Source organism: Corylus avellana, chromosome 7 (assembly GCF_965113065.1).
Source record: "Corylus avellana chromosome 7, dhCorAvel1.hap1.2, whole genome shotgun sequence".
Taxonomy (NCBI): domain Eukaryota; kingdom Viridiplantae; phylum Streptophyta; class Magnoliopsida; order Fagales; family Betulaceae; genus Corylus; species Corylus avellana.
In genome coordinates this window covers 16,928,777-16,950,584 of record NC_142496.1, presented here as the reverse complement: position 1 = coordinate 16,950,584, position 21,808 = coordinate 16,928,777, and the positions used below count along the sequence as shown (strand labels likewise).

At 36.4% G+C, this 21,808-nt stretch overlaps 1 protein-coding gene across 1 annotated transcript; it reads right to left on the bottom strand.

The window, feature by feature from the left end:
* Positions 1-352: 352 nt before the first annotated feature.
* On the bottom strand, positions 353-958 carry LOC148584579 (uncharacterized). The gene has a single exon (XM_088518515.1). It carries the CDS (start codon positions 956-958, stop codon positions 353-355), a length of 606 nt encoding a protein of 201 aa, XP_088374641.1.
* Between the last annotated feature and the right edge of the window lie 20,850 nt (positions 959-21,808).

Below are 21,808 nucleotides of genomic sequence, written 5' to 3'. Positions count from 1 at the left end.
TCTGACATGTGAATAATTTTTTTGACGTGCCACTTTTGACACATCAATAAAGTATTGACGTGGTGAAACTGCTACATTAAAAAAGAATTTTTGACATGCCAATTTCTGACACGTCAGTAATTTTTGACGTGTCAAAATTGGAACGTCAAAAAATTGAAATTTTTGACACCCGCCTTATTAACCTTTGACACACGTCAATACTAACACCTCAAAAAGGTTTCTGACATGTCAATATGCTTGACACGTCAGAAACTATTGGTCAACAAAAACCTTTTCTTTTTTTTTTTTTTTTGTAGTGAGAGTGCCTTGAAGTGGTCGAACAAAATTTTGAGAAATAGCAGTTGCTATGTATTTATTGCATAACTTGCAAAGTAGAGAAATCTGCTTGCAAAAGGTTCCTTATACATTCCGGAGGGTTATAAAACCACACCATTTGAACATCTTCATTCACCGCCAATCTAGCAAACACGTGAGCCACCTTATTCTCCCCCCTGCGTACATATCTCATTTCCCAGACCGATATGGCCCGTAAAGAGGAGCGTATGTCTGTAGGCAGTTGTCCCCTGCTACTCTCATCCGAAGCTTCAGAGTTCACTGCCATGATTACATTTTTAGCATCGCCTTCTAGTTGAACTTGCTGTATTCCCATCTCCATGCAAACCTGCACTGCCAACAGGGCCCCCAAAGCTTCTGCCGCGGAAGGATCCAGGAAGCCATGTCTTGTCTGGCTTCGTGCTGCCCACATCTTGCCCTGGTGATCCCACAGAACAGCCCCTAATCCCACGCGTCCCTGCTTGATATCCGTACCAGCGTCCCAGTTGGCTTTAAACCAACCAGGAGGGGGTGCTGTCCATTCTGTATCCGAGCTTTCTGCCATTGAGACCCAGTCAGTTTGGCTTCTCGCCGTAAGGGTTTGGAACAACTCTGTCGCCTGAAGAGCTTGCTTAAAGAGAGCCATCGGGTGTGTGAACAGCCCACTGTGTATAAAATCATTCCGCCTAAGCCATAGTCGACGAGCTATGCCCAGAAATTGGATAAATTCCAAGCGATCACACCTACTAATCATTCCTTCAACAACCTGCAAAAACTTAGGCCCCGCAAAGCTGCTTTTTTGGAAGCAAGCACCTCCTTCACTCTAGACATCGCGCACCGCAGGACACATCCATAAAGTATGAAAAAGCGTCACAAGCTCGCGTGCACATATTGGACAACTAGGATCTGTTAGAACCTTTTGAGAACATAAATTTGCTCTAGTGGGCAGGGAATCGTGGCAGGTGCGCCACAGAAAATGCTTTTCTGCATTTTGGATGGGGAGTTGCCAAAGGTGCCTCCATAGCGTGCTAGTTTTGGACTAGGCAGAGCCCTCTGCTTGTTGCTGCATCTCTCGTTCTTTTTGGAGATGATACACACTCCTTACGGAAAACACCCCCTTGGCCGTCCCCCTCCATATGATAACATCCTCTTGGTCCGTGGTACTCACTAGAATTGATTGAATGGAAGTAATCTCCTGACGAGTAAAAATCTATTCCATCAAAGCAGAATTCCACCATTTGGTATGCTCATCAATCAAGGTACTCACAGTTGTTGTATCATCAAGAAGCCGCGGGGGAAAGATTAGGGGTGTAAACGAGCCGAGCTTGAGCGAGCTTCCCTTGTTCAGGCTTGGCTCGTTTAAATTTTACTCGAGCTCGAGCTCGAGTCGAGCTTAAGGGCGAGCCAAACAAATCGAGCTCGAGCTAATAATAAGTCGAGCCGAGCCAGCTCGCGAGCTGGCTCTTATATTTAATTTTTTTTTTTTTTAACTTCAAGTACTCTTAAACGGCTTAAGAAGTTAATTTGCATATGAGCATTTGCTTAGCCTGACTAGTCGAGTATGGAGCTTGAGTCAATACAGCAAGGCATTTGGTTTCAAAGAGAGAGGATATGCATCCTTTTATAGATAAGCAAACTTGAAGATTGATGTTTTCTTAACAATGTGGGACAAGTTAACATGTTGCATTCAAACTGCATTGGGACAATGCCCCCTACAAAAAAATATTTTTTTAACGTTTCTCTCTCAATCCCCCTCACCAGTCACAATGAATCTTCCACCTAAACTCTCATTTCCCACTCTCTCACTCTCACTCACCAGACAGGTAGTGATAGTGTTTGGGTCTGTTTGATTCTTCAATAATTTATGCCTTTCGCAATCTCCCTCAATAATTTATGCTTGATTCTTCTTCCTTTCGTTTGGATATGCTCTAATTGAATCGAGGTCTTTTTAATATTGCTCTCTCTCTCTATGATCATGAAGGGTGTAGAATTTTCCATTCTCTAACGCTTAAATATAAATGCAATTTTAAGGTTTTAATAATTATGAGATTTATAATTAATTATGTATTACTTAGTTTATATATATATATATATACACACACTCGAGCTTATACGAGCTGTTCACGAGCTTAGCCGAGTCGAGCCGAGCTTGCTTCGTTTAATATTCGAGCTAGGATTTGTGTTCATGAAGTGCTTCATTTAATATTCGAGTCGAGCACGAGCCGAGCTCGAGCTTGCTCGCGAGACGCTTCGCTCACTTAACAGCCCTAGGAAAGATCACTCTGAAAGTGGTTGGTGAGAGAAGCCAACGATCCTGCCATATTTGATTCTTTTCCCATTGCCAACGCGCCACACCATTCCTTCCTTAACGAGATCACTCGAACTTTGTATGCTACGCCGCGCAAATGACGGTTTTTTCCCACAAGAAGCATCAAGCGCCGAGCAATTAGGATAATATTTTGCTTTCATTATCTGCGCAATTAAGCTATCCGGTATTTTCCATAAGCGCCATATTTGCTTTGCCAATAGAGCTTTATTGAAACATCCTATGTCACGAAAGCTCAAACCGTCATATGCTTTTGAACAACTCATTGTATTCCAATTCACTCGATGAATTCGTTTGTCTCTTTCCTTATGACCCTAATAAAACTTCATCATTAATGAATTGATCTCGGAACATAACACCTTTGGAAGCTTGAAAACGCTTATGCTATAGGTAGGCATCGCTTGAATCATGGCTTTTAGTAAAATCTCTTTCCCCGCCCGAGACAAAAATTTAAGCTTCCAATCCTGACGACGCTTCCACACTCGATCCATGATACTTTTGAAAGCTCGCATGCGGGATCTTCCCACTAGGGTAGGCAAGCCTAGATAGGTGTCGTATTTTTGATTTACAAGAATTCCAGCCAGCCCCTGTACTTGATCTTTGTCACTAGGAGATGTGTTTTGACTAAAAAAGATAGCCGTCTTATTGGTGTTCATTTTCTGCCCCGACGCCATCTCATACATATGTAGGATAGATGACAAATGATTCCATTGGGCCACATTTGACCTGCAAAATAGCGAGCTGTCATCTGCAATGAAAAGGTGGCTACTTTTCGGCCCTCTTTTTGATGTAGGAACACCCGTCAAAGCACCTTCCCGATTTGCTTGGGTGATCATAGCACTAAGAGCTTCTGCACACAATAAAAAGAGATAAGGCGATATGGGATCTCCTTGTCGGAGACCCCTAGTAGGGGTAATCAATCCACAAGGCTTTCCATTGACTAGAATTGAGTATTTCACCGATGTAACACACATCATAATGAGGGATATGCATCGGTCGTTAAAACCCATCCGTCTCATCACCGCCTCTAAAAAACTCCATTCCACCCTATCATACGCTTTGCTCATGTCGAGCTTTACCGCCATAAAGCCTTTCTTCCCCCTCATTCCTGTATTCATAGTATGAAGTGTTTAATAGGCCGCGAGTGCATTATCCGAAATGAGTCGTCCCGGGATAAATGCACTTCGGGTAGGGGTAATGATATTGGGTAAAATCCTTTTTAAATGGTTTGCTAAGACCTTAGAAATAAGTTTATATAAGACATTACATAAGCTTATTGGTCGAAACTCCGTGACCATAGAGGGGTTTTTTATTTTGGGTATAAGGGTGACATGGGTCAAATTCAAATCATGAGGTATCACTCCAACATTCAAAATGTCAATAATAGCACGAGATACCTCCTCCCCCATAATGGGCCAATTGTTTTGAAAAAAACATGCGTTCAATCCATCCGGTCCCGGGGCTTTGAGCGGCGCCATTTGGAACAAAGCTACTTCTATCTCCTCCATAGAAAAGGTTTTCATCAATTCTAAATTCATGCTGGCTTTTACACGGTTACCAATGGGTGTAAGGCATGGATTAAAGTCACCAGCCGGTCCCTTGGAAAAAAGAGTAGTGAAATAAGTGACAAAAGCGTCCTCTATCGCCGCTGGATTTTCCCTTCGCTGCCCCCTTTCGTCAAAAATCATCCCCACATGGCTACGTCTACATTTTGCATTTGTACATGCGTGATAGTATTTTGTGTTTTGGTCACCCATCTTGAGCCAATCTTCTTTCGCACGTGCACCACCATTGTTCCTCTTTATCAAGTAATACTTGTAATTTTGTCTGAACATTTTTGGTTGCCTGTTGAGCCGACATATCCTCCCTGCCTTGGAGCTTTAAAAGCCTCCTTTGCAGTTTAGATATAGAGTCTGGCACACTTTCATCCACATTCCTCCGCCAACTTTACAGATTGCATATACACCCCTCCAGCTTTGAACTAAAACACGCCCAACTTGTATCATGGTTTTGTGTGTGATTCCAAACCGTGATTATGGCTTCTTAACAACCTGCTTCCAAGGCCCAGCTTGCCTCATAAAAAAACCTGGACCGTCTTCCATCAGGTTCGTGCAGCCGAGAGAGAGTTAAGACTAGAGGTGCATGGTCCGAACATATAGTTGCTTGTACATATACTGAAGCGTCCGGGAATAAGTTTCTCCATGAAAGGTTGGCTACTCCCCTATCAAGCCGCTCTCTAATAAGGGCACTGCCCTCTTGACGGTTACTCCAGGTAAATTTAGGTCCCACAAAACCTAAATCAAATAATTCACATACCTCAAGAGTGTTTTGAAAATCTTGCATGAGATTATTTTGTCGTAGTTGTCCCCCCAACTTTTCTGTACTCGTCAAAACTTCATCAAAATCTCCAATACAAACCCAAGGGTTCGGGGCCAAAAGAGCCAATGTTTTTAGTAGGCACCATGCCTCATGGCGTTTTGTGGCATCCGGATGGCCATAAAAGCCAGTGAATTTGAAGTCAACCTCCAATGTCCGATTATGTACTATGGCGTTTATATGTCGTTGACTATAGTTTTGAACTTCTACGACACAACCATCCTCCCAAAAAAGTGCAATCCTCCACTACGACCCACGCTCTCGACCACAAACATGTTTTCGAATCCCACTTTCATCCGAATCAACTCCATCTTATTTTTGCATAATTTGGTTTCCATTAGAAAAACCAAATTGGGCTTTTTTTCTCTCACCATACAGCGAAGTTCATGAACAGTTTGGAGGTTCCCAAGCCCCCGGCAGTTCCAACTTAAGGCAATCATTGCGGTCAGTGGGGCTGTTTTCCAGCCTCTGCCAATCCTGAACCAATATTTAATTCGTTTTCGCCACTACCTCGAACTAATAATAATTCCACATCTTCGCTTCCTATTTTTTTTTTCCTGTAGACCGTGTTCCCTAACTGATGTGAATCCTCCTCTCAGTGTTTTCTTTTTACTGCCATTTTTCCCGCCTGGGGTCCCCTCATGGATTTCTCAACATTTGCAAGGACTGGGCCTGAATATGGGCCCCCAAGACTACTAAAGATCAGCCCCTGTTGTGATAACGGCTCCCTTTCAATCCCCTGCCCAACCAGCCGCACTCCAGCTGGAGATTTCATTCCTTTTCCATTTGAACTTTCAGAGCACGCTCCCCCTTTAACTCCCCCGGGATTCATTCCATTTGTGGGTTGAATACGCCCCCCATCAAGGTTGGTTGACTACTGTTCAAAACGGCCTTTCATAATTCCTACGACTCCACCAATCACGTCATACTGGGATTCCATAGAGATATCATCATAATTCTATCCAAAATTTTTGTCGTCATCTTCGTCTTCGCCATCTGGGGTTACAGATTGTCGCCTTCCCCAAAATACCCCTCCCCCATGTTCTGCCCTTCTGGTTTCCTTATGCCTCCTTTTCCGGCCGTTATACCCCCCCTGTCAAGATGATCATCATAGTGTTTCCAATTTCCATCCTCCTGGTTCAGGTTGAGCAGACTTTGTATAATCTGAATGACCTACTTGCATATCATGGTGTTTTTCTGTTCGTCGGGATGGTGAGCTGGCTCTCATCCATAGGCCAAATTGAAGGATTTCCTGGTTTCTCATCATACTTCGCTTCAGACACCCTTCTGCTCCATGACAAAGTACCCCACAATGATAATAGAATTTAGGCATATGCTCATATTTGAAACCGATCAAAGTCGACTTCCCATCAAACTTTAGCACGCGTCCACGTGAGAGGGGTTTGTAGAGGTTGATCACGATCTTAACTCGTAAAAACTCCCCCCATCCGATTCCATCCTTATCAGTATCCACCTCTTCCACTGTCCTGATGGCAGGTTCGAGTTTGAAACCTACCTCGCGTCCCATACAAGCCAAGGGTAAGGTCGTCATCTGCACCCAAAAAGAAGCCTTGTCAAAAGTAAATTTCGAAGGTGAAGTGTGCCCATCGAAGTCTTCTACGAAGAATAGATTACTCTCGAAAACCCACGGTCGACCCTCCAAAACTTTTACCTTGTCTCTGGCCATTTCGAATTCAATGAGGAAAAAATTTTCACCCAAATTTTGAAGGTGAAAGTCCCCTTCAACCATCGTACGAGCGTAGCTTTGATTGTTTCCTTGCTTACAATCCTCTCTAATACCAATTTTCCCACAACACAGGATTGTCCGCACTAGACTGCCCCTTCCACATCAATCGCTTGAATCTCCACCTCATCACCTTCTTCATCTGCTAGGGAAAGGTTTGCCCAAAGATTGGACAGTTCGCCTGCCATAGTTCTTGTTAAAACACTCACTATACTCTCAATAATTACAAGAAAGAATTATGAGAAACTAATACTTCTCATCTATGTCGCGATCGCGAGTAGAGAGAAAAAGATAATACACAAGCAGATAGATCTGCCGCCGCCGAAATACCAGACTTCAAAAATTGAAATAACCAGATGTCCACAAATCTCCAATTTCTCCCTAATGGCCTCAACGGACAATAGGTAGCGCCACAACAAAAGCTACATCCCCATTGTCCCCATTAGTTTCTGCGAATTCAGAGCTGGGACATTCTTTTAATATATTCTTTAAATTAAGCAGTTAGTGGTGAAACAAATTGACATTTGTTACTTGCGAAAGAAATTTAAGTCATGAAAAAGTTATTTAAGCAAATTATTCCATCTAAAACAAAAGAATCGGCTGAGTTTAATTAATTTTAGAACAAAGATTATTTAAAAGGTTAATTACAAGTAGACATTTTTAAATGTAAAATAGTTCACATGCATGCATGAAAACATGTGTATATGGGATGTACCATGATTAGAAGAAAGAAAGAACAATATAGAAGGAAGACAGCAAAGGTGGTTAGAAATACCTGTTTCCCAAATACATCCCAGATAAATTAGCCACTTCTATTAGGGCTCTCTTCCACCCCTCCACCTTCCTTTCATCATCGTTGAACCTTTTTGCAAGTTCAGTGAAAGCTTGTCCAACCCTATTGGTTTGATGCCATACTTCCGAAGGATTTACGTCATAGAATAGTGGTAGAACTAGTATCTCGCTTGTTTTTCTGCACTCGAGGATCTTCATCAACTCGTCCAAGCACCATCGGGATGATGCGTAGTTTTTAGAGAGTACAATGATCGAAATCTTTAACTCTTCAATGGATTAGACAACTGCGGTGAAATTTCCTCTCTGCTTCGAAGTTTGTCATCCATGAAGGTGTTGATTCCTTTTCGAGATAAATCTGTGTATAGATGAGCAGTGAAAGTTTTACGAGTATCTTCACCTCTAAAACTCAAGAATACATCCCATTGAAATATGGAAGAGGAGAATGATGAAGAAGCTATGTGGAAGGCCATGGACGAAGTTGCAAGAGTACTAGTTAGTAGAGAAAATTGAGAGAGAATTGCAGAACCCCTAGCCATACCTCCCTAATTATGCAAGTTTGTCAAGATAATAATGCAGGTTCTCACATGCTCGCGACGCGTCAAATTAAAGAAAAATGAGAAACTTGTCGAAAACGGCAACAAGCTTATAAGGATGGACTTTGACTAGCTTTGTGGGAGTTTTCTGCAGCAAATGGCAAACCCACTACATTAAAGAGAAACAACTTGAACTTGTGCACATAACCACGTACAGTTCTACAATTCTCTCTCAATTTTCTCTACTAACTAGTACTCTTGCAACTTCGTCCATGGCCTTCAACAAAGCTTCTTCGCCATTCCCTTCTTCCATATTTCAATTGGATGTATTCTTGAGTTTTAGAGGCGAAGATACTCGTAAAACTTTCACTGCTCATCTACAAATAGATTTACGTCGAAAAGGAATCCACACCTTCATGGATGACAAACTTCGAAGCGGAGAGGAAATTTCACCGGCACTTGTCAAAGCCATTAAAGAGTCAAAGATTTCGATCATTGTACTCTCTAAAAACTACACATCATCCCGATGGTGCTTATAAGAGCTGATGAAGATCCTCGAGTGCAGAAAGACAAGGGAGATACTAGTTCTACCACTGTTCTATGACGTAAATTCTTTGGAACTACGGCGTCAAACCAATAGGGTTGGAGAAGTATTCACTGAACTTGCAAACAAGTTCAACGATGATGAAATGAAGGTGGAGGGGTGGAAGAGAGCCCTAAAAGAAGTGGCCAATTTATCTAGGATGTTTTTGGGAAACGGGTATTTCTAACCACCTTTGCTGTCTTCCTTCTATATTGTTCTTTTTTTCTTCTATTTATGGTACATCCCATATACACATGTTTTCATGCATGCATGTGAAGTATTTTACATTTAAAAATGTCTACTTGTAATTAACCTTTTAAATAATCCTTGTTCTAAAATTAATTAAACTCGGCCGATTCTTTTGTTTTCGATGGGGTAATTTGCTTAAATAACTTTTTGATGACTTAAAAAAAATAAATGGAAAATGAACTTTCCGTTTGTTGCGCACATATCAGGGTTGTTTGTCAAACTCCTCCCCACCCCTAAATACTATTCACTTCCTTTTTTCAAAAAAATCAATATTAAAACTTTTTTATTTTTATATGAAATTATTTATTTTTTACTACTATTCAAATAAAAAAATCACTACAAAACAAAATTTTCTACTTTTGAATACCATTTTTTCACTTTTCTATACCAATTATTATTATTTTACAAAAATTATGAACAGTGCTATGGTGCATAACAAACTCACTTATAGTTATGTATCACTAACTTTTCTTTCTAGTCGTACTTTTTTAATACATAATTTCCCTTCTTTTTATCTGAAGGTAACTCATTAGTTAGTATGTTTTGTTATCTTCTCGTATCAGTAGAAATGAACCAGAATTTATTGATGAAATCATCGAACGGGAGAATTCAAAATTAGTTAATAATGCATACTTTCAAGTTGCCCAATATCCAATTGGAATAAAGTCTCGTGTACAAGGATATGAAGTCGCTTTTAGATATAGAGAATAATGACAGCACATGCATGACAGGGATCTTCGAAACTAGCGAGATTGGTAAGGCAACTCTTGCAAAGCCATCTACAACTCGATTGCTTCTCATTTTGATGATAGTTGTTTCCTTGAAAAGATTAGAGAAACTTCCAACGAAAAGGGCCTGAACCATTTGCAAATTAAACTTATTTCTAAAATCCGAGGAGGTTCAAGTCAAATGGTTGACAATGTTGATCAAGGAATTACTTTGATAAGACAAAGGCTTCGCTTAATAAGGATACTTCTAGTTCTTGATGATGTGGATCATTCAAACCAATTAGAAAAGATAGTTGGAAAAGACAATTGGTTTGGTTTAAGAAGTGGAATCATCATAACAACAAGAGATAAACATTTACTAACTAAACATCAAGTTTTAACCTACGAGGTGAAGGAATTGGGTTACTTCAAAGCTCTTAAGCTCTTTAGTTGGCATGCCTTTAATAGAGATAGACCTGATGATGATTCTGTGAAAGTCACAAACGATGCAGTGTGTTATGCTAGAGGATTGCCACTAGCTTTGCAAGTGCTAGGCTCGAGTCTAAAAGGTAAAGATATCTTTTATTGGAAAAGTAAATTGGACAAGTACAAAATAATTCCTCACGTTGATATTCAAAAAAGACTTCGAATAAGTTTTGATGGATTAGATGAAAATGCAAAGAATATTTTCCTTGACATCGCATGTTTCTTCAAAGGAGAGAATGTAGAATATGTCACAAAAATACTAGATAGTTGTGGTTTTCACTCATATAGTGGCATCAAAGAGCTAAAAGATAAATGTCTCATAACTGAGTTTTTGGATAAATCATTGGTGATGCATGACTTGCTGCAAGAAATGGGTAGAGAAATTGTTCAACATGAATCGCCGGAAGAACCTGGCAAGCACAGTAGATTATGGTTTCATGAAGATGTTCGTCATGTTCTAGAAGAAAATATGATAAGAATTATGTTAAAAATCCCTTTAAAATTTACATTTGTTTCTTTTTCGTGAGTTAAGTTAATAGGAAAATATATATTTTACAAAATAACAATATTGCTTCAGGTTAGATGGTTATCTGACTTCAAGGGTTGAATATTCATGTAAAAATTGTGATGTTCACAATAGAAGGAGAACATGTAAGGTTAATCCCACCTTGAGAAATTCTAATTAAAAATTATACTGAACTTTATAAAAAGTTTAAATATAATTCTTGGAATTTTGTTTTTTTTTTTTTTTGGGTTAAAAACACATTTCTCAAAACAAACTACCAAAAAAAAAAAATACAAAAAAAACAAAAAAAAAAAAACATTTTACAAAAATTTAAATACAAAACTTTTAGGGAATGTCCTACAGCTTCATAATCGAAAATTTTGCAAATGCATACTTCTTGCTATTTAAAGTGAGAAGGTTGGTCTTAACAATACATACATACAACCTTTGTCAATTTTTACAATTTTTATTAGTATCTTGCCTTTTCTTTTATGAACAAGTAAGGGTAATATGTAAATAAAAATATAACATAAACATTCATTTTGAGAATGTGATCATCAGTCACTTTAAGGCATTCCAAATTGCTCATTTTGAATGAGTGGATATACAGGATAACATAATAGCAGAGGGTGGACAAGATGAAGAACATCCTCATGATCAAGTTGCAATTATTGTTGGAGTCTACAATGATGGTAATGAAATCTATTGTCCCCATGGAGATTACCATAAAACTTGCTATGGATCATTGCGCTACGATCAAGTATGGTTGCATTCCTATGTTCTTCCAGAAGATGTTAAGCTAAAGAGAGGAGATAATCTTCAAATTTGCTTAAGTATTTTCCAGTATCATACAGGTTTGAATTTTATATCTGTGAAACATTCAACGTCAGTGTTCTTTAGAAGTTGCAGATTCCATTTGGTACGAAAGCATGAAGAAAAAGTGATAGATTTAATCCAACCTTCAAATAGATGCCGTGATGATGATGATGAATGATGATGGCAACTTGGAATCCAAATTTTACCCACAACAAAAGCGACATTCTTCAACACCTGGCACTTAGAATTCGTATGAAGAGAATAATGTAATTAAGGTGTGGATTTACTTATCTCTTTTTCAAATCCGATTTTGTTACCCCTTTGAAATTACTATTGCTTTATTTTTTAGGGTCTTGTTCGTGCTTTTATATACAGTTTTCTGCTTTACGATTTTGGTGGCATAAATTCATCAACAATGAAAACTAATAAATTCTTGACCTGCTTGGCATATTGAAGGAGTTCCTTTTGCTTTGGCTTTTGTGTGTTTTGCAGGACTTGGACAGTTTGGCAGGCAACTCACATGTTGCAACTTCTACTTCATATGTCACGTTAGTGATTTTACTCTCCATAGACTCTCTTTATAATTCTTTTATTTTTTGTTTATGTTTTTGTTTTTTGTGCAAGTATTATGCTCTTTTGGCACTTCTTAATCATGGCCATGCTCTTTTATAAGATCGGACTTAACCCGATATGCAATTTGGCTAATTGTTGAGAAAGGAAATTATTTTCTTTCTTCAAGGTCTAGTTAGATTTTCTTCACAAATTTGTTTTTTGTTTTTTTTTTGTGTTTCTTTCTATTTTTGTTTTTTTTTTTAAAAAAAAAAAAAGCTAAGCAACAACTACAAAGAGAAAAAATAAAAAAATAAAAAAAAATTAGCTTGATATAGTGACACAATATAATAAATGGAGAAAGGATCATATTATCTATATGTCAATTAACCAATGAATGAGTTCCACAACCATTTATATTTTTTACAGAAAAGCACAATCATCATTCTTAGTAGGATACAAGTAGGCCTCCTAAAATTACTCCAATTACTGAGCCAAGAAAGACTCTATTTTTTCATTCCTCAATTGAAGGAATGTAAGCGAAATGAGAATTTAAGGCCATTACCTTCTTCTTCTTTTTTCGTTTATCATGGTTTTTCTATCATCTTCTCAAATGAGCATTTATACTCTGAAATGAATTTTTCTACTTTATATGAGACCTTATTGTTGTGTTCATCTCCACATAAATAATCAATGTACTTATCCCTACGACTTAAGAATTTTGCAAGGACATGTTTAAGGTTGTGGAAGTGGGTGCTACTTGCAATCGATTTTGTGAAATCTCTAAGTGCATTAATAAAAGATTAACCAAATCAAATTCCTTTAAACTAACCAACATTTTTCTATTTCTTTGGTGGCAGAGTTTTGATTATTGTTGCTAGGGACCTTTCCTTGGTTTTGGATCTCAGTTGATATTTTTTCCAGCCCCAGTATTATTTTCAAGTGATTGGGCAATATGTGAAGATTAAATAGAAAGTAATCCTCTTTCAATTTCTACATGTGTAAACCTTGGTTTTTATGTTCTTTCTTTCATTCCCTCATGTTTTCTTAATTCAGTTACCCTTTTGGCTAAAACTCTGTGGTTCTTGGTAAAGATCTTGAAGAGGAATCTTCAATAGCTGAACATATCCCATTACTGTTTTAGGTGTGTAGTGCTGTTGTCTAAACAATTGACAAATCTGGCCGTTTTCGTCTTGGGAGAACATAAAGGGCTATGACTGCTGTGACAATTGACAAAACTGCACGAAATCGTTAACAGTCACTAAAGAATGCAGGAAGATCACCCACATATCATGTTTCTCACCTGATAGATTTTCCATGTCCTCTTCACATTCGTATAGTAGTTTCTCCCATGTTAGTATATATAGTATTGGAGTATCTTGGAATCAAGTGGATGCCCTTTTACATATTAAAAAAGAACCACGGTTTATTATTTTTTTATATGTTATTTTTAGGACACGTGGCAAATTTTAGGAGTGACATGTGAGAGATTAACGAGGTGTCGATTTTGTATTTTCCCATAGGTGAGGTACTAGATTTGACTCTTTTGGAAACCTACAGGGGAAAAAAAATAAAAAAGTACAAACCGAGGTACTAAAAAAATACTTAACCCTAGTTTTTATAGTATGGATGCATTGCTAGAGATGATGCAGAACCTGCACCAGACGACAATACCCATTACCCACCTGCCCGGCCCAAGTAGCTGTTGCAGGCCCAGAAGCCCACAATTGGGGCTAAACGGATTAGGCCTAAGCCAAGGGCCTCAATTACATAAAGAACACTAGGAATATTTACAGTGAAGAGGATAACCTCCTCCAGGGATAGAGTCAAAAAGTTTTATGAGCAAGAGCCAAAGTTTTGTAACATATGTTACAAACATTATTTTTTTAAGCAGTTGGTTTACAAATTCTTCAAAAAAATTTACCGTTAGACATTAAAGCTTGTTCGTTATTTTTATGACAAAAAACTAAATCAATTTAATTGGTTTTGGCGGTTTTTACCATTAGTCATTAACAAGTTTTTATTATAGTTTGACCATTTGATTATTAACAAATGTTTTAAGGTTTTTTGATGTTATGACTGTTTGGTCCGTAATTGCCTTTAGTAAACTATTGAGAAATATAGAGGGACACTAGCTTTCTCATATTCCAAGCACCCTTACCTTCATCAAAACAGCCAAATAGAACGGAAATCGGATGGAATAGTGGTGTTGCTGAACCACATAAGAATCTGATGATGATTGCTATCCCAATCAATGAGGTGAGTAAGGAAAGCTTCATCAATTTAAGTAGCGCCTTTAAGGGCTCTTTGGCATCCCCTGTCACATAAAAGAAAAGCTTGCCACCTTTAAGAAAACTACACATAGATTGGGACCGGGATCTAGAGATTTGTGTCATCTAGAGATTTCAAATGCAAAATGAAAGTGTAATTTGTGCCATCTAGAGTGTAATTTGTGCCATCCAATATAGCCTGAACATGATAAAGAATCATGTTTTGTGCCATATGAAATCAGGACAAAAAGATAAGTAGAAAACACCTTGCCAACCCTTGCAACAACGGTCAAAGTCAATATTTAACCATCTAATAAATTTAGCACTTAATATATTTTTCATTTATAACAAATCAAACAAAGTAAGCATTTGATATAAACAAAAATCCTAATGAGTCAAAATAAACTTGTCACATGAAATTATTCTCAAATTAAAAAGCATCCCCAAATTTAATCATTAATCTATGAAGAACAATTGATAAAAATACTAGGCTTCACCCCTAGCCTTAGCTAGAGGCTTAGATACTCATAATATTAAAATACTTAACAATGTATAAATAGAAAGACATAGAAAAGAAATAACCTGAATATTAATAATAAATCCCTAAATACTCAACTATAGTCCCATGAAGACCTCTGCTTTGTTATTTTCTTTTCTTTTATGCAGCATGGCCTCTTCTCTCAGGCAAGGCCGGCGTTGTGGCTCTTCTCCTTTTCAAAATAATAAGAATCCTTTTGTAGGGGATTTGTAGTTGGTCTTGACCTTTTGTGTCGCATGCGGTGTCCAATTTCTTCTATTTTCTTATTTTATTGCGGGCCCCATGTTAGCTTTTCTCCTTCTAACTCTTCTTTCTTCGTCTTTGTTTTGCTAGTTCCCACCTACGCATGGCTTTACAAATTCATGGGAAAAGTCTCCTTCGGCTTTTCTTTTCTTTTCTTTTCTTTTATTCCTTTGTTTCTTTTCCTAGAAAGGCAATAACTTGCATTATAATATCATTTTGAGCTCACATTTAATAATAAAATATTATTCCACAATTAAATATAAAATGCAAGAATTAATATAAAATAAGGTAGTATAAAGCTTATTTTAATAGACACTTTAATTTAAGCTCTTATACTCCCCCCCCCCCCCCCCCCACACAGCTTATTGCTAGTCTCTAGCAATTCAAAACAAAGCATAAGAACAAGGACTCAAGGAAAGAAAAAGTCAAAATACTAACAATTACCAAAGAAATTTCCCGTGCCTTGAAAACTCAGTGTGATTGAAAATTTTAGCCAATGCAAACACTCTCTTAGTGTTCAAATAAACATGAAATAAATTTCTATTGGAAAGTATGTTTTGATTCAAGCCTTACCAGTGTTAACACTCAACAATTAAAATCACTCAGAAATAGGTGTAACACTCTCAAGAATATGTGAGTGGAATAATGTAAGCAAAAGGTAAATATCTCACATATAAATCATATGAAAAATGCTTAATCAAGAAAGAACAAGTAGAGTCATGAAAGGATTTACACCACATTCATTGATTAGTCATGAACATGTCTGAACCATACACTCCTCAAGATCAAAGAAGGACTTTTATTGGGACATAACATAGGGTTAAAGAAAAGGGAAATAAATAACAAAAAAGTGATGGTAAAAGTGAGAAGTATTTCAAGATAAATGGGACTTTGCCTTCTTTTGTATGTTCAATTAATTTATCTCTCCAATTTTCTTTCAATAAAGTACGTATATTTCTTTTCCGTACTATACCTTCCACCCTTGAACATCAACCTTTTTTTTTTAATTCTTCTTCTCTTTCAATCTTTTCTGTTGATCATTTTTTTAAAAAAAAAATTTCTTCATCTTGTTTTGAATCACTAATCCACCACACCGAAATAATTTGATTAAATTCATCCTTGAAACACTTGAGAAAGGGTTTAAGAAAGAAAGGAAAATTATATGGCTCAATGGGGTGACTAGTGATTGTGTATCAAACGAAGAATGTTGAGGCTCAAAATAAAGATAAATAGCTTAATCTCATCTCTCAAGGATTTGCATAGTTCTTCTATATTCATGACTTCAAAAGATTCAAGTGTGGCATAAAATACATGATTTTTGCATTCGGCCAAATAGAAGAGTAATGAGACTAACATAATGAATTTATTTCTGTGCTTCCAAATGACATATGATCTCACAAAAATTTACCCTCTACAAAGAATGATTGGCTCAAAACTCACAAGGGTTAGAAATCTCCACATTTGTTATCCTCAAGATATTCTAAGTCACTTATGTCCTTAACAAAGAGTCATGTTTATGTGGCCATGTGCATGTGCAATAAATTGACCATGAAGGCAATGACATTTTTTAGCAGAAGTAGCGTAATGAACTTAAAACACAAAACTCATGCTAAAGAAGCAAAACCTTTTTTTTTTTTTTTTGTTTTTTTGTGAAAATATAAAATAAACAAAACAACACAAAAACAACCACAAACATCAAGCATCAAGCTCCTCTCCCTAAAACTTACATTGTCCCTATTGTAACAAAATAAAGCAAATAAGTAAAGATTAAGGAGACACTACAAAAATTATAATTAGGTAGTAAATTAATTATACAATATGTATTAAAAAAAATTAGGTAGTAAATTAATTTTAATTGGTATGAAAAATTAATTGGTTAACAAAATTAGATAACAATATTAATTGGTACCTATGTTAAGTAACAAAATTTAATTGGTATATGTCGTCATATAGTAAGAGATATATTCAAACCCATTAAAATTTTATTTAACTTGTTAATGCTCTTGTCTCTTATATGCAATGCTTTCACTATATATGGTTATTATATATACATATATGTGCTTTATATTCTTTAATTTAGGGCTATTAATTAATAGTAGGTAACAAAATATACATGGTTATTAATTAATAATAAAAATTATGCAATGCTTTTATTCTATATATATATATATGTGTGTGTGTGTGTGCGTGCGCTTAATTTGTATTCTTTAATTTATTTGGAAATAATTAATATTAGGTAACAAAATATATATGGTTATTAATTAATAATAAAAATTATGCAATGTTTTAATTATATGATGACTTTCTTGACGTGTTCTTGAGATGCCACATGTGACACGTCAATAATTTATTGACGTGTCTACTGTAGACATGTCAAGAAACGTCATCGAAAAGGCGCCAGACCAGCTGGAACGCTTTTTCTTTTTTTTTTTCTGTCATTTTCCCTCCTCTTTTTCTTTCTCCTCCAGCGTGCGCCCACAACCTTCCTTTTCAAATAAGTGTCATTTTTTTCTTCTTTTTCTTTTCTTCTTCTCTATGAGATCTCTTCCTTATTTTCATTTCTTTCTCCTTCTCGTTTCAACGAATTTCTTCTCCCAAATTCCTTCTTTCTGCTTGTCTTTCGGTTCTCACTTATATATATATATATATATATATATTCTTTCTTTTTTTCTTCTTCTTCTTCTCACGCCCACCTCCCTTGTTTGTAGCCTAAACAAAATAAAAGAAAAGAAGAGAAGGAACCTACGAGAGAAGAGGGGAAAAGGTGAAGAAGAAAGAGAAATGGAGAGAGAAGGGAAGGGGTCTGAATATTTGGGGATTTTAATGTATAAATGCTTGAATTTGAGTTATTCTATATCCATTAGTCTCTTATATAGAAGTTTTTTTTTTTTGGTTAAATTTGCTAACCCACTTTTAGATTTGTTCTTCCACATTATTTGGGGGTTTGAAGTATTTTAGGAATTTCTACCGGATGTTTAGAGATCGGAGTACTTGTGTAGTGAATCCATGATGAGATTTTGGGAATTTTCCTTCAATAGTTAGATATATATAGGTGTTCAACATTTGTAGGGATTTATGTGGGTTTTAAGTTGCAACTGGATTTTTGATGATAAATTAAACATGAAGTAAATTTAATTGAAAAAAGAAACTTTCGGAAATTTTTTTTGAAAATTTTTTTTTTTTAAACTTTAGTGACGCGCCACTTTTTGACACGTCAAAAATTCTTTTTGACGTACCACTTTTTTGACACATCAATAAATTATTGATGTGGCGAAACTGCCACGTCAAGAAAGAATTTTTAACGTGCCAATTTCTGACACGTCAGTAATTTTTGACGTGTCAAAATTGGCACGTCAAAAAATTAGAATTTTTGACACCTGCCTTATTTACCTCTGACACACGTCAATACTAACACGTCAAAAAAGGTTTTTGACATGTCAGAAACTATTGGTCAACAAAAACCATTTTTTTTTTTTTGTGTAGTGAGAGTACTTTGAAGTGATGAAACAAATTGACACTTGTTACCAGCGAAAGAAATTTAGAAAAGAAAAAAAGAAACAAAAACAAAGATAACCTAAACTATGACACAAAAACTAACACTAATTGATTGCAGATCTTAACATGTATGATTCTCTATTTCATCTTTTTCTTGTCTGCAATCTTCCAACACATCATGCTTTTATAGTCTTTCGCAACATCAAATGACTTACCCTCGTGGAAAGTATCAAGTTCGGATGGGTTTACCACAACAAAGTCATTCTTCGATATTAAATGTGCATACTTGTGTGCCATCAGCAAGGGTTTTAATTTAACCTTCGGGACATTCTCACTTGACGGCAAAAGGCTGAGCTCATAAGGTGGTAATTCAATTATAGGCTTCCATACATTTACCTCTAATCCATGTGTAGAGTCCTCACAAAAAATAAAATCACAAGAGTTAGTCAAGCAGGATTCTACAATGTGACCATAAATTAAGCACTCAATATATTTTCGAATCATAACAAATTAAACAAAGTAAGCATTTGATATAAACAAAAATCATAATGACTCAAAATAAACTTGTCACATGAAATTATTCTCAAATTAAAAAGCATCCTCAAAATGTATAAATAAAAAAACGTAGAAAAGAAATAACTTGAATATTAAGAATAAATCCCTAAATACTCAACAATAGTCGCATGAAGCTCTCTGCTTTGTTATTTTCTTTTCTTTTATGCCGTATGGGCTCTTCTCCCAACCAAGACGGGTGTTGTGGCTCTTCTCCCCTTTTCAAAATAATAAGAATCCTTTTATAGAGGATTTGTAGTCGGTCTTGACCTTCTGTGTGGCATGTGGTGTCCAATTTCTTCTGGCCAAATGGACTATTTAATCCATTTGCAAAATAAACTTCTTTCTAAGATCCTAGGTGACATAAGTCTACAATCTTTATCAAGGAATTACTTTGATACAATCTAGGCTTTGTTGTTTGAGGGTACTTCTAGTTCTTGATGATGTGGATCAATTACTCCAATTTGAAAAATTAGCTGGAAAAGGTAATTTGTTTGGGTTAGGAAGTAAAATTATCATAACAACAAGAGATAAAGATTTACTTAGTGCACACAGAGTTGATTTAGTATACCAGGTGAATAAGTTGGATCACAATGAACCACTTCAACTCTTCAGTCGAAATGCCTTTAAAAGTGGTAAACCTAATGGTGATTTTATGGAACTCACTGAACATGTAATAGGTTATGCAAGGGGCCTTCCACTGGCATTAGTATTGCTGAGTTCGGATCTATCTAGTAAAAGCTTGCATGAATGGAAAAGTGCATTGGAAAGGTATAAAAGCATTCCAAATAAAAAATATTCATGAGATACTTAGAATAAGTTATGATGGGTTCGGATCTATCTAGTTATGCAAGGGGCCTTCCACTGGCTTTAGTACATGTAATAGGTTATGCAAGGTGCCTTCCACTGGCTTTAGTACATGTAATAGGTTATGCAAGGGGCCTTCCACTGGCTTTAGTATTCCTGGGTTTGGATCTATCTAGTAAAAGCTTGCATTAATGGAAAAGTGCATTGGAGAGGTATAAAAGCATTCATAATAAAAAAAAATTCACGATATACTTAGAATAAGTTATGATGGGTTGGAGGATATTGTGAAAGATATTTTCCTTGACATTGCATTCAAAGGAGAAAAAGTAGGTAATGCAAGGAAAATACTAGACAAGGGTGATTTCTTTTCAGATTATAGTATAAAAGTGCCTGTGGATAAGTCTCTCATATCTATTGATGAGTTTGAGAGATTAACTATGCATGACTTGCTACAAGAAGTGGGTAGAGAAATTGTTCGACAAGAATCACCCAAAGAACCTGGCAAACGTAATAGGTTGTAGTTTCATAAAGATGTTTCTAACAAATTATTAACAAACTACTCATTTTATTATTGGAATATATATAGTGACACATGTTGTCATTTTATTGGCTCTCATGTGGCACACTAACGGAATTCGTCAAGTGTTTTGATCGAATGTGACGGTAAGGAGCAAATTGTTACTTATGAAAAAGAAACTATTGTAAATTATAAAAGTTTTTTAACATAAGTCTTAGCGTACTTTTTTCTAGGACATGACGAATATCTTTATGAAACTACAACCTACTACGTTTGTCGGGTTCTTTGGGTAATTCTTGTCGAACAATTTCTCTACCCACTTCTTATAGCAAGTCATGCATAGTTAATCTCTCAAACTCATCAATAGATGTGAGAGACTTATCCACAAGCACTTTTATACCATAATCTGAAAGGAAATCACCCTTGTCTAGTATTTTCCGGACATTACCTACTTTTCTCCTTTGAAAAAATATGCAATGTCAAGGAAAATATCTTTCACATTGTCCTCCAACCCATCATAACTTATTCTAAGTATACAGTGAATGCTTTTTTATTAGGAATGCTTTTATACCTATTCAATGCACTTTTCCATTCATGCAAGCTTTTACTAGATAGATTTGAACCTAGCAATACTAAAGCCTATGGAAGGCCCCTTGCATAACCTATTACATGTTCTGTGAGTTCCATAAAATCATTGTTACGTTCGCCACTTTTAAATGCATGTCGATTGAAGAGTTGAAGTGCTTCATTGTGATCCAACTTATTCACCTGGTATACTAAATCAACTCCGTGTGCACAAAGTAAATCTTTATCTCTTGTTGTTATGATAATTTTACTTCCTAAGCCAAACCAATTACCTTTTCCAGCTAACTTTTCTAATTGAACTAATTGATCCACATCATCAAGAACTAGAAGTACCCTCAAACAGCAAAGCCTATATTGTATCAAAGTAATTCCTTGATAAAGATCGTTAATCATTAGACTTACGTCCCCTAGGATCTTAGAAAGAAGTTTATTTTACGAACGGATTAAACCGTCCATTTGGCCAGAAGTTTCTCTAGTGTTTTCAAGAAAACAACTACCTTCAAACTGTGTGGTAATTGAGTTGTAGGTGGCTTTGGCGAGAGTTGTTGGGTGGCCCTTCTTATGCGGGGACCACATGGACTACAACAAAACAAAGAGTTTTGTTTGTAGTAGAATTCTAACACACTATACGTGTGTTTATAAGAGACAAAAAGAAGAGAAAAATAAGGAGAAGAAAAGTAAGAGTGCGGCACTGGGAGAGAAAGAAAAAGAAAAAGGAGAAAAAAAAAGGGTTCAGACTATTCACATCCGTCAAAGATTGGAGGTTCTTTTATGGTCCGATCTTGATGCAATTTTAGAGTGTTGCTCCTGACGATGAGTGCTA

Coding starts and splice junctions, on each gene's coding strand:
- LOC148584579 (XM_088518515.1), bottom strand. CDS start 958: ATGGCTCTCTTTAAGCAAGCTCTTCAGGCGACAGAGTTGTTCCAAACC.